General features: G+C 42.7%; 1 protein-coding gene across 4 annotated transcripts in view; it reads right to left on the bottom strand.

Annotated features, from left to right (window-relative positions):
• Nucleotides 1-13699, bottom strand: part of MECOM (MDS1 and EVI1 complex locus) — a 46370-nt gene that overhangs the window by 14425 nt on the left and 18246 nt on the right. For 2 of the 4 annotated variants that reach the window (XM_018079252.2, XM_018079251.2), the window contains exons 6-8: nucleotides 9098-10460; nucleotides 6839-6926; nucleotides 3910-3936 (exon numbers count right to left, since the gene is read on the bottom strand). In XM_018079252.2, coding sequence (XP_017934741.1) covers nucleotides 3910-3936; nucleotides 6839-6926; nucleotides 9098-10460 — 1478 coding nt within the window. The remainder of the gene's footprint in view (nucleotides 1-3909; nucleotides 3937-6838; nucleotides 6927-9097; nucleotides 10461-13699) is intronic. The other 2 variants (XM_018079254.2, XM_018079253.2) reach the window with 1 other exon arrangement.

Raw genomic sequence — 13699 nt, forward strand, 5'->3', positions numbered from 1 at the left:
GGCACAGCTCCCTCAGGCATCTTTTTCCAAGCTGAAAAAATCAAAATCTATTTAGTCTCTTTTTGTATGGAAGCTGTTCCCTACCTCTGATCACTATTGTTGCACTTTTCTGTGTCTTTTCTAATTCTATGTCCTTTTTGAGGGGGACTTTGGCTGTATTTAAGACCTGAAGGCATTATAACATAACAATGTTTTCAATTTCTTTCTGCTAAGCACTCAGAAGATATTTTCATAAAACTATCAACTTCAAGATCTTTTTCCTGAATGACATGAGTTAAGAGTCACACTTTCCCCTCGGTATTACTGGGTATTTACTGACATTGAGTTTTATTGCTGTTTTAATCCTGGTGACTCAGCTTTCTCTGACTGTTCTGCAAAATCTTCACAGACAGCTTTGGATTTGGCTATTCTCAGTAAACAGTCACAAACTCTGCTCTTTTCCTGATCATCCTTCTTCCTATGGCATTTACAGACATAGGCCATAGTTCAGAGCCCAAAGACAACCCAAGGTGGACTCACTGATCATTTTCAATGACTGTAAAAATCACTACTTTATGCTTGCCCTTTTTCCTCGCCTTCTTTTTTTTAATGACTAAATATTAACCCAGGAGACGACTTTCCTGCTTCTGCATTGGAACTCCCTCTTTCAGCTGAAACACAACTGAAGTACCTCTTCCTCCTTCAAAACACCATTACTGCTGATGGCAAAGCAAGACGTGCCCCCGTAGGGGTTGTGTTGGCCATGGAGATGCTTCTGGTCATCAATCCTCCAAACCCCTGCAGCGAGTTGTTAGCGACAGTATATGTCCTGGGAGGCTAGGTGGGTGTTCATGGTCACCTCACCTCTCCAGGCATGGCCCCTGGGGACCACCAGGGAGGCAGACATGTGGCTCAAGACACCAGTCAGCACTTTTGGGGGGTCTGCACCCCAGCCAAGTGCCCAAGGGCTGCGGCGATCCCTGAGCGGGGCATGGGGAGGGAGGCACTGCTTGACCCCGAGGATGGGATTAGTGTAATTGCCATGTCCATGGAGAAAGCTCTCTGAGGAGGCAGAGAGCGAGAAGATCCTGTTACATATTTTACATACAGCTCTTGCCTTATGGACAAGTCGTGCCTGCTCCTAATCTGAGATCAGTGAATGACAGTATTTTATATAGAACAGTAACTTTTGATTTACATATATAAGAGTTGTTGATTCTATCTGTGTCCAGATGTCTGGAAAAGGAAGCAGCTTTCCCCCACCTCCCTCCTGCTCCCTGAGAGGCTATTAACCTCCGACTGACGCAAACTAATGTGCAGTCACAATTCCCCAGCTCCGACTCAAAAATGCAGACATTACCATAATCGGCTAAAACAAGTATTTATAAACATTTCAATGGGCAAGATATCATCAGCAGGGGCCTGGAGCATTTGTCTTAAAATTTATTAACCAACCAAAGAAAAAGTGGCATAAATTAAGCAGAGGTTCGCTGTTGCTGCTTTTTAAGAATAACCTGATGATATGGAATAATCTCGCAGACAATGTCATGAATTACATGACCTCATGTTTCACAAACGCGACTCCTTCATTGCTACTATCACAAAAACAACTGACTTTATGGCTGCAACTCATGGGAAAAAAAACTGATCAAGTGTTTGCTTTCTATTTTTACTACTGTTATTTGGAGAAATCTTCAAAATCCAGCTACTAAAGCTCAGGATTTCTCCCTCCCCAGCTCAAATTTTAATGCTGCCTCTAAAAACTACAACTTGTGAATTTGTTGTCTTGGAACTGGGTGTATTTGGACATCCCGTCCTGGAACTTGGCTGAGCTATATTCACGTTCAAGAGACTCATCACACGTGGCTGAACTTTATGATGCAGTAGCGAGAAACTCCTGCTGATCTGCAGTATGGTTCCAGAATAACTTTATTTGTATGAATACAATTGGTGGGGATTTAGCTGAGCTAACAGAATGGATCAAGTCCTAAAAATAAGCGCAGCAAAATAAAAACTTTGTAAATGCACTCACCAAATTCTTTTTCATTTATTTGTAAAATTGTTTTAAATGACTTTCCATAAAGCTATTGCAGATAATGGGTGCCTGTCATTACAGAACCTCTTTATAGCAACCTTCTCCTGACGGGACCAGGAGGGGATGAAAGAGTCCACAGATCAAATAAATCCTGATCCATTCAAGAGAGGGTGTAGGCCATAGATTTGTACTACAGGGTTCCTGCCAAATAATGAAAAACAATCTCAAATAATCTTGAAATATATGGCACATGCAACTGGGAATTGAGATAGAAAGGCTTGTGTGACATATTCAAATCTCCCAAGATGGAGATTCATCCATGAATCAGCATCCTGCTCAGTCACTTTATGTTTTAAATACCTATTTCTGCTGGAGCTGCTCAAAGCACGAGCACGGCCAGGAGTTGTACACTCACAAAAGAAGTAGGATGATGGAAATTTGAGGACCAAGCCAAGGTCAAGGAAAGCAGACAGAAGGAAACAGACTGCGCTTGGTTTTTCAAATTCCCAAATATCCCCAAAATGAGCCACTATTCTGAGAGCAGAGCATTAAGGGTGCCTGGGACAAATCACAAATTCTACCATGGCCCCTTCATGTCCTACATTGAATTGCCTCTACAGCAAAGACAATGTTTGGAAACCAGCTCTTGTGCTCTCCCAGTCTGGCATCTAATGCTACCTCCCGCCTGCTGAGCTCCATCAGCACCCATGGGTGCTCACAGGAGTCCTTCAGTGCCTCAGCTCCTTTCAGCTCAGGGTCCCAGTGCATCTCTTGCAGCTGCATAAACCATGGCTGCACAGGAAGACAGTGGGATTAAAAGCCACATGTACACAAAGCAAGGTCCATCACTGCTTTTCAAGTGTGCCATGGATGGCATGGAATGGAGAGCGGGGCTAAGTGCTCATCTGCAGGGGCAGCACCTCTGGGGGCTCCCACACCAGCCCCGTGCACGTGGGGAGGAGCACGCGAAGATCCCAGAGCTCACTTTGCAAAATTCTGGCTTTGCCTTGTGAAATGAGTCCACGTCGCTCTGCGAGCGATGAGCGAGTGAGTCAGGACCCGCAGCCGCCTGGCTCCAGCTCTCCCCTCCCGAGCCCAAAGGTTGGGAAAAATCTGGGACGAGTATTTATGGGTTCAGCGCTGCAGCTGAGGAGCCAGCAACGCAAGAGCAGAACACGGTGTTATTTGAGTTGCATCTGCAAAAGCAGTTGCTGTAGCTCTCTCTCTCTTTTTTTTTTTTCATGAACAATTTAGACCTATTAAAAATAACGTTTTATAAAAATAGAAGAGCGATCTCAAATTTATCCCACAGTACTAAAAGCACGATTCCTGTTCGTGTAAGGGGGCCAATGTAAGTATACACACAGGACAAATTTGACCTAAACACCGCAAATAAACGGGTGTTTTATTTCTGCTTTAAGCACCGCAATGAGCAATTAAGCTCCAAATTTCAAAGCTATTAAAGTGACTATTAAAGTGACTAACTCCCACTGAAGTCAAGGAGAGAGAAACATGAAGTCCTCTGAGGGTCTGTATTTTAATGCAGATTAAATATTTATTAACTATTGCAATCCAACAAGATTTCAGCCTAAAAAATTTCACTGCAATCTCTGAAGGAAATGGCTGGGAACAATTTCAGTTACATATAAACAAAGACTGCATTCTGAAACCCAGGTAAAGCTCCTACTGCCTTTGCCAAATAAAACCAGCAGGATCAGGTATGTAAAAATAAAGCCAATTTGACATAAGAGGATATTTATCTGCTATAGCTACAACACCCTGTAGGAAAGTGTGGCATGGTCCATAATTGAGTGGTAAGTTATCTTTCATATTATATTTTTCTTATGCAATTTATCTCACAGTGATTAAATCAAAAATATAAGCAGTGAACTTACCCAAATTCTTTGATCAGGCAATTGGAACTGGGAGCAAAATTGAAACAAAAACAACATATTATTCCTGCGTTGGAACCCTCATTGCAATCAATCTACCTACTAAGACTTTATTTAAAGACACTAATTAAAATGTTATCCTGCATTATTTGTTGCAGGGGGGTGTCCTCTTCCTAAAAATTCAATCCTTGTAATGAAAAATTATCGTGAAATGTCATTAAATTTTCTAATTTTCATTTTGTCCAGGCAGGGACAGGATAAGGACTACAGGGTTTAAGTCTTTAAGCTCTCCTTCAGAAACCTACTCAAAAGATGCATCTGTTTGCTGTCATATTACCCAGTTAAAAAAAAAGAAATTCCTTCTTCATGAGATGGCAATTTTCAGAAATAAATTCACCTACAGAAACACAAGCTTGTAGGACACAAACAGTAATTCCGGAGATATTTTACATGGATAAGTCCTGCCAGCAGAAAATGAAAACTTCTGGAGCACTCCCCACCTGTACTTTTATAGGGGCGAACAGGACTATAAAGGAAAAACAGCTTTTCTGCCGTTCCCCAGTCCTCTATAAATACCAAGCCAGATTCTGCCTTTGCAAACAGGAGGCTCCTTTCTATTAAAGTTTGCAAGAGAGCACCTTTTGGCATTTACTTTTTTGACAGGACATGTGCTGGTGGTTTAGTTTTCTTTTACAATGTACTAAGAGTGCCTGTTACACTGCTGACCTTTGCATGGATCCCTCTCGCACCATGTTTAAGACGTTATCCCACTCACTCAGGTAAGTGATAAAATAGAAGCCAGGCTTTGCCGTGGGTTTTTTTTATTCAACTGCACAATGGGAAATGGGGAGGAGGGGGTTCAGCAAGGCAGGTGCACAGCCAGCCCTCCCTCCTGCCACAGGGTGCTGGCTCTGCCCCACCTGGGCTGGCCCTGCCATGAGGAGGTGGCATCTGACACCTCCTCCTCACACTGAGGGACTTGGTGGCAGCACTGGCACCTTCCTCTGGCACCAACAAGAGGTTTAACCAACCCTCTGTGAAAAAACAGGAAGGGTGAAATCCAGACATCCTGCCCATTAATGGGAAAATGCCCAAAGTCTCCATTTCACCTGCACATCCACAGCATCCTGGCCTGACTCCCAGTTCCCCAGGGAACTCAGTTGGCCATCACTACACAGAAGAGTATCCAGCTCCTTCCCTGTCCACCACAGCCAAACTCCTAACAGTGAACTCTCCCCCAAGAGCCTCTGTCCTACCCATTGACCACCCAACCTAACACTGGCATCAGACCCGTGACACCTTCAGAGCCCCCTGAATCCAACTTCACTGAACCACACTGAGTTACACCTTCTGAACAGTTAGAGAGCATAAGCAAAATAATACCGGGTTTTTCATCAACACAGTACCTAAAATGCCCTCATTTAAATAATTTACAGCCCCTTATCTGCTCTAACAGAATAAGTCACTCAAAGGAGAAGAACCAGTCTGGTTTTACACCAGGGACACAAAGAGGACTGAGCTCCTGTTTGTCCATTAGTGCTATCTGCTATGAAATGGGAATTTTCACTTGCTGTTTTCCTACTTAAGCAAACTTAACTTATTTAGGGTAATCTCAGCAAGAAGTGTTGAGCTACTATTAAATCTTGCACATAAATTCTCAGTAATTTTAATACACCTTAAATACTTATTTAATGCTTAAAAATACTTATATAGTGCTGTAAATATTTATAGCACATAAATACTACTAAATACTTCAATACTTAGATCCGACACTTCCTTTGGAAACTGAAATTAGAACAGGGTGCTTTTCTGCACTCTCCAGCCATGCAGTAGTATTATGTTTGTGCATCTGCAACCATATATGCCATCAGCTGCTCTTCCCAGTTCTCCAGAAGTCCCATACTTCAGAATATATTCCATATAACTTAAGACATAACAACTTAGGACTTCATTGGAAAAAGAAAGCAAGTGGTGGCAGATTAATGGGGTGTTTTGCCCAAGAATTCAGAGGAACCTGAACCAGAGACAGGAGCTCGTGGTTGTGTGCTTAAAATACAAGATGTGTTAATAGGCTGCCATTACTAAAATGAAAGAGCCCACCGTCAGCAAGGGGTTCAAATTTGCAGATACCACAGAGCATTTTATTTCAGGTATAAGATTTAACCCAAATTTTTAGCAAAATCTCCTTAAGCAAGGAGGAGGAAGACAAAATGAGGTTGTGGTGCTGGTGGAGAAAAGCAACGTAATTTGCACACAGATCCTCTTCCTATACTACATACACACTGCACTTGTTACACCATTTTAGAGACACCCTCCTACGTGTTTGTTATTCAGGAGTGTGGCCTAGGAACAAGAAAGCAGCCCTCACGTAGCACATCTTCAGGTATGGAGGAGCAGGGATCCTACACAGTGACCGCACACACTATAGCCCACAACAGCTGCCTAAAAAAGATGGAGCATTTGCATTATGAAACTGGAAAAATATTGGGTGGAAGTTTTTATCTCTTTTATGGGAGTCCTTAAATATAATAAAATCGCTTGACAACTGGGATGCTCAGTTTTGCTGGCCCTACTTTGAACCTGCACTGAGTCCTCGTACTCAATACTGGCTCTACTCGCCCAGAGCACGGGAGTGCTGAAGAAGACACGAGTAGCTGCCAGTGTTGGTAGCTACGCTGTGGTTTTGGAGGAACACGGTTCTAAAAGATACATGTAGTTCGGATCTGGCTTCCTCTATAATCAAAACATGTTGTTTCATCTGCAAAACATCAAGAAGCTCAGAACAATGCTTACGCTTTTCCACCACAATGGCCCAGTAAAAACTGTGTGTTTTAGGAAATCCAAAAATGACTAAGACTGCATTCATTTCTCTGCACCTGCTTTGAAGCATCAACAGGCTTGTTTACAACATTAAAATTCCCAAAATACTTACTTGTGGATGAAACAAGAATCCCGGGGAAGGTCTCAAGTATTTCTCTTTTAAAGCTTCCAGTGGGTCAGTTAACTTTCTTTTTTCTACTCTGTAAATGTTAAAATTAGATTTGCTTGTGATGAATCAGTCTCAGATAATAGTAATCATACAGCTACTCATGTTTAAAATAGGCAATTATGCATCAAGTAATTCTTTTCTTAGAGATAATGGTACCAGATAAGGGAGGACAGTCAAGTCTCAATACCCAGGTACAGCTCATTACTGAGGTGGGGGGCTGTGAATCTTCATTAAAGGGAGATGATACCACTTATATACAGAATAAACCTATATAAACAGGGAACAAAAGATTGGTAATAATTATAACAGGAACCAATGAGCAGTTACTGAGTACTTTTATAAAGAAATAAGACAACAGAGTGTGGTCTCAACTCAGAGGAGACCAAGGCAACAGAGCCTTGAGCAATGGGGCCATTCTCGCCTGCCCATGCAGGACATCACAGCCATCACCCTGGAACCCTCTCGTGTGCATGAGGGAGAAAGGTGGGCTTGTAGGAAACACACCAAATCTGAGGTGCCAGCAGCAAAGACTGCAATCCACTCATGGGCATTCAGGCAGCAAAACACAGCATGAACAATTCAGAAACAGTGTGGGAATTCGGGGCTTTTGCTTTTTCTGTTATTGATGTGTATGGTTTAAGGGACAGATCCTCTTGTCCACATGCAGATGTAACTCACGGAAAAGGAAGGCTCAGTAACAACTGGCCTCGTGCTACGCTGCCAGAACTTGTACAGATTTCATTAGAATCACTGAATGGTTTGGGTTGGAAGGCACCTTAAGGATCATCTAGTTCCAACCCCCCTGCTGTGGGCAGGGGAGTTTGTAATGCAATTTAATTAGTTTGTAATGCAGGGCCATAAAGGACGGATCATTATTTCCGCTGCTTCAGGCATTTTAAATGAATATGACGCAAAGAAAACCTATGGTCTAATACAGATATCAATCTGGCATGAAATAAAACCATCTCACTAAATAGCATCATATCCTGTTTCTTCATAATGCAGACTTGCTGTCTTATGCACAAGCATTCTGCAAAAACTTTGCCCACAGCATTCCTTTATCAGATAAAGTAATAAATTAATGTAATTTACACGGCAATAACCTTCTTTTTTTAACAATAGGCTGTAAAATCAGTCATTTATATTACAAATATTTTTATGGCTAATATTTCTCTAAACTAATTTAGATGCATGACTTTGGCTGGTTACAGAAAGGGCAAGGGGGCTGACGTACAGAGGATGCAGGTGAAATTCAGATTCCAGTGAGATCCATCTTAGCTCTACTGGGAAACACCAGGAGGTCTGGATTTTACCACTGGTTTTTAAAACCTCAGCTCACTGACAGTGTCTGCTTGTTCACGTGTCAAAGCCAACACTGAGGCTCCCACTGACTTCAGGTAGATCTATGGCAGATCATTCCAGGTAGATCATGGATGGGGCTCTGAGCAACCTGGTCTAGTGGAAGGTGTCCTTGCCCATGGCAGGGGGTTGGAAGGAGATGATCTTTAAGGTCCCTTCCAACCCAAGCCTTTCTGTGATAACTCTGTGATTAAGTAGCCCACTGGAGAGGTTTTATACACACAAGGACACTGTGCCTTCAATTCCATGAATGAAATGCCTGAAGAAATCAACCCACTACTCAAATAATGGTAAAAAAGGGCAGAAATCACTCTCAATTTCCATGTTTTTAATATTCCTTAGGACCAATGTTGTACTTATGAGATACTCCCACTGAATTCAAGAGGAACTGGCAAGGTGGAGTACAACAGGCACCCTGGGGAGATGCACTGTCAAATCCAGGGGAAGCCAGAGTGGGTAGCATTTTGGGAAAAAAAGAATTTCAGGCAAACCAGTTATGTCAAATACACAGCAAATATACAAATATTCAACACTGATGCCAATTCATTTATGGGTAAGAGAATATATTCAGCTTCTGCATATCAAGCTATGCAGGCTAAACTAATGACTCATGGCAATGAGGGCAGTCACAAAGACTTGTTAATTGCAGCATTACCAGCCCTGGGGCTGGGTGGGAACAGCTGGGATGTGAGGTGGGATGTGCAGGTCAAAATGCAGCCTGGACCACCCCCCCCCATGCCCCCACAGTGGGATGGTGCCTCCAGGGACACTGGGAGGGGGACAGGGTTGTGGCCCTGGCTGCCTGTCCCAAAGGATGCTGAAAGGCAGCAGACAGTCTGTTACCTGTAAATGGGATCCATAAAGAATGGGGTGGGCCTGGCGTGCTGCAAAGAGGACTCTGAAGCTTTCCTTTGCTCGAGGTCTCCCCCCTTCTTCTCTCCAAAGACGTGGTTCTTCCGAGGCTCGGCTTGTTTTGTGCTGCTGGCTCGACTTCGGCTGCCCATGCTGAGATCCAGCGGCTGGTCCTGGCTGGCTGCACAGGGGGCTGCTGCCTTTGAGGGTATGGGAGTAAGTGGCTTCTCCTCCTTACGCTTTATGGTGAGGTCAAAGGGAGACTCAGAGCTTCCCTTTGGGATCTTCTTTATTTCACTGGGTGATTGGGGCTCCACTTTCAAGGGTAACGGTCTCAAGTCTCTATCAGGAAATGGATACATTGATTGAGAGAATGCTGGAAAAAACGGGAGGGGAAACATGGAAGGGTAAGGTAAGGCTCCGACTTTTTTGTCTTGCAGCCCCACAAGTCCTGTTGAACCAAAGTACTTTTCAGCAATAGAAGCAATAGCCTTTATAGAATCATTCACCGCTCCTGACACCGCAGTCTGCTCCTCTAAGGATGGTGAGAAAATGGAATGATTGCTGTGGTCTTTCTTATTATTTATTGACGCCAGGCTCTGCAGAGAGCTTACTTTGTCTTTGAACATTTTACCATTTTCTTTAAATTTCTCTTTCTCACTTTCAATGTCACTTTCCAGATCAGAGCCCGAGGTGGTTTCCAGGTCACTGCCACTGGGGGTACTGACATCGTCAAGGTCAAGGTCACTACTCTCTGACTGGTCACTGAGTTTCTCATGCGGCCTCTCTTCAGAGGACCCTTCTGGTTGAAGCTCCACTGGCTTATTCTCCCCTACTGGTGGTTGTTTATTTAGTGCCTTCAAAATATCCTGGGTGGCTGGCAGTATCTGAGGATTTGTCATGAGGGGACTTTGGCTTTTGTTTGTCTGATCTGCGCTTGGAAGTCCTTTAACAGGAGAACTAGTAGGTAGCAAAGGTGGCCTGTGGTACAAGCCTGAAGGAAACAGACCGGGGAAGCTAAAAGAAAATCCAGGAGCTGTTGGAAAGGTAAGACCAGCAGGATGCCTATTGGCTCCAAAATAGTCAGCAAGGCCCGGATTTGCATGATTCATATTAACCATGGACGTTTTATCCATAGCTGGGGTTCCAGGAAGAGAAATGCCTTGGCCAAAAAATCCTCCTGCTGCAAAATGGTTCTTGCCCTCACAAAATCTCCTGTGTTTATTTAAGGAAGACGTAGTGCTGAACATTTGTCCACAGTCTTTGCACTTGATTTGGGTTCTGCAATCAGCATGCATGCGCTTATGACGACAAAGGTTTGAAAACTGAGTATAGGATTTATGGCAGACCTCACCTGTATGTAAACAACAACAACAACACATCTCAGGCTTTATGGTAATTGCCCCCACCCCCAAAATTGTGCAAATAACACCATTTTTTTACCCACCAAATGTCAACGAGGAAGCCGCAGGGAGAAGTTTGGGTGCACAAATGTACAAAAGCTATTTTACTCTCCAAAGCAAGGCAGATAAACGTCTAAAGACAGAATCAAAACCCACTCCAACAAACCAGAAAAGGTCTGGAATCACTAAAAGACACACTCTCCTCATTTGCTCTTTGCATTGCACAGTGTTGCATAGTCAGTACTGTTATTCCATGTTGCATCAGCCCCCAGAGCCCCACCAAGAGCCACGGTGCTGTGACCCTGTATGAACCCACAGCACTCCTGTGTGAGAGCACAGGTGTCTTCAAATGACATCCATTCATGTCACTATTCCCATGTGGAAATTAGTCATTAAAATAAATATTTGCAGGACCAGACAGAGATGGAGCTGCCTCACAGAGCTTTCAGTCTGTAAGACCACAAGGATAGGAAAGAGGTGAAGGAGGAGACAACAAGGTATTTCCAAGTATAATCTTGATAATAAACAACACTTTTTTCCACTTACAATTAAAAATTTAATCTCATGGAAGTCCAGGCTAGAGCCTGAGTAACCTCAGCCTAGTACTCTGATATGTCCAAAGCATTTCTATTTGTGTAAAGCGTAGTCCTTACAGGTGCCTGTGATGCTGTAACTCTAAATCCCACATCTTAATAACTTTACTAGTCATAACATTGCTTATTTGCCTCTTGCACATGACAAAATACACTGCATTTTGAAAAAAATTTAATTTAAGAATGAAGCTGTATTTATTTGCACGTCTGATGCTCAGTAAGAGCCCAGTGGATTTCCTTTCAAACTCCTTTGGGATGAGAAATAGTTTCAGCCTCACAAAAGCAGCACTTGGAGAGAGCCTTGGGACCACAGAGAGGAGCAGATCTACCTTGGAACACAGACCTGATCTAGCCTGTGACACTCAGCACAGCTTCCAGTGACCATTAGCAGTAGCAGGAGGCTGGAAGTGCTCCTGGTGGTACAGAGTGAGACACTACAAAGAGCCCATCACCATCACATCACTGATCCAAACAGGATTCTGCACATTCCTGATTTTCTGGCTGCTACAAAGCTTAGGGAGCAAACTGGGGCAACAACTAAGTTATAAGTGGGGTTTGGAAGAGGGTGATGCTCAGCTCCCCAGTGCCTTTTTATGTCCCCTTTTGGCATCCTTTGGATAAGCAGGAGCATTGGGCAAGTCTGAGTCCTGCGCTCTTCATTATGCTAAAATTTGTCTGTACCTCTGCACTACCTTGCTTCTAACAGTTGTTTAAAAACAAGGCAGCAGCATTATCAGCAAGCAGTGTTATCCCTCTGCAATAAATCTTTTTTTTTTTTTTTTCCCAGCCAGGAAAAAGCATGTGGCCGTTTTATTTTTATTTAATTTGTGTTATATCATAAACTCTCATCTTTCACACATCAAAGCCGTGCAACAATACACATTGTGTATTCTCAGGGCTTTTTAACAATCATTTTCATGATTTGAGACAGTCTGACATAATTTACAATGGCTCTATTTTAAGCCCGCAGAGGAAACTGAATTGAATGTATCCCATCCTGCACTCTTGGTTCCCATGAACTGCAATCACGTCCTCTAACTTCCACTCTCACCGGGGCCGCACTAGCCTTCCTGCTCCTCCGAATCTCTGCCCTTGAGAAACCTGACCACTTGTTGTCATCCCTTAACTGTTTACCTCTTCAGGAGGCTGCTCCATATCTCAGCAACAATGTTCCTATTGTTCCACGGCCCGATCCTGCCCCATCCACCCGTTTTCCCTGCTCACATCCCACTGACATCCCCGGGACAATTCGTGGGGCAGAGAGAGTGCAGAATTGGGCCCAAACACAGGAAATTCGCAATGCGGTAATTCAGGAAGAATGTTTGGTGCTGTGTATCAGTAACTGTTCCTGCTGGAAATCTTCATTCACAAGGAGAGACAAGAGAGAAAAGAGAGAAAATTAAAAGTATAATGAAAAATATAGAAGAAAAAATATGGAAGGGAAACAAAAACAAAAAAAGAGAGACATGAAAGATGAGGAGAGATTATTCTAGTTCCTTGAAAATGCCTGTTTTCCTCTTAAGTACTTTCTGCCCCTTTTTAAAAATATTTTAATTTTTTATTTGCCTATTTAACATAGAAATATTTTTTATTTAATATAGAACTATTTATGGCTTACTTTTTGCAGTATGAAGCTCTGATTTTTCTGCTATTTTCTCCTATTTTTAGCCTAATTGCAGGCACAAAATTTCTGCTCCCGCCTCCAAACTTCAGGTACAGAACCAGGTCCCTTACCTTCACTGCTGAGGTTTTACACAGTGAGCTCCCCCTGCTCCCATCACGTTGCTCACAGAAACCAAAATTAAACTGACCCAAATGGTGACATGAGTGTCGCATCCATAATTTTGCACAAGCTTCATCTTGAATATTATGGAGCAACTCCTCTCCATGTGTAAAGCAGAACAGACCATATATATTTCTCCAGACAAAAATATCTCAAATGCATGCATTTCTAAGCCTAGGATAAGGTAGAATTAAAAATAAATAATGTTTTATGAACTTTTGATCTTCTACCAGATTGCGTTGAGGGCCTGCTTCTTATTGACATGGCTTTATTAAAGACAAGGCTTTGCTCAGGTAGGCTGGAGTGGCAAGGGGGTGAAAAGGGAAGTATTGGCACAGATTTAGTCTTCCTAAAGTCTAGGAAGTTCTACCTTAGAGAGAAGTGGTACAGTATTAAATTATTATTCTCCATTAATATATTCCAAAGTCAACAGAATCAAGAAATACTCAGTTCTGGAGAAAAGCAAAAATATACATTTAGAATTGAGAGATATCCTTACAGACTGTTAAGGGAGATGAAATTCATCATTTGACTAAATGTATTTTATCAGTTTCAAAGCTAAATTCAATCAATAATGGCAATACCATGAAAATATGTAAATATTTATCATTACAATCTCAATCAAACAATTAACAACTGTACCCAGGATTTCACATTTCTGAGCATTGAAGTTATTTGAAACTATTTAATGAGGTGCTGCTTGCTCAAGGTGCCTTTTGTATTTAACAGGCACTCTGTTTAATCCATGGGCTCAAAAGGCTGGAAAAGAAATTTTGGGCCCAGCTTGAAGCCCTTGCCCCCTGGAGTAGTTTTA

The sequence above is a fragment of the Manacus vitellinus genome, unplaced genomic scaffold, assembly GCF_001715985.3.
Source record: "Manacus vitellinus isolate BGI_N305 unplaced genomic scaffold, ASM171598v3 scaffold_45_pilon, whole genome shotgun sequence".
Classification (NCBI taxonomy): Eukaryota; Metazoa; Chordata; class Aves; order Passeriformes; family Pipridae; genus Manacus; species Manacus vitellinus.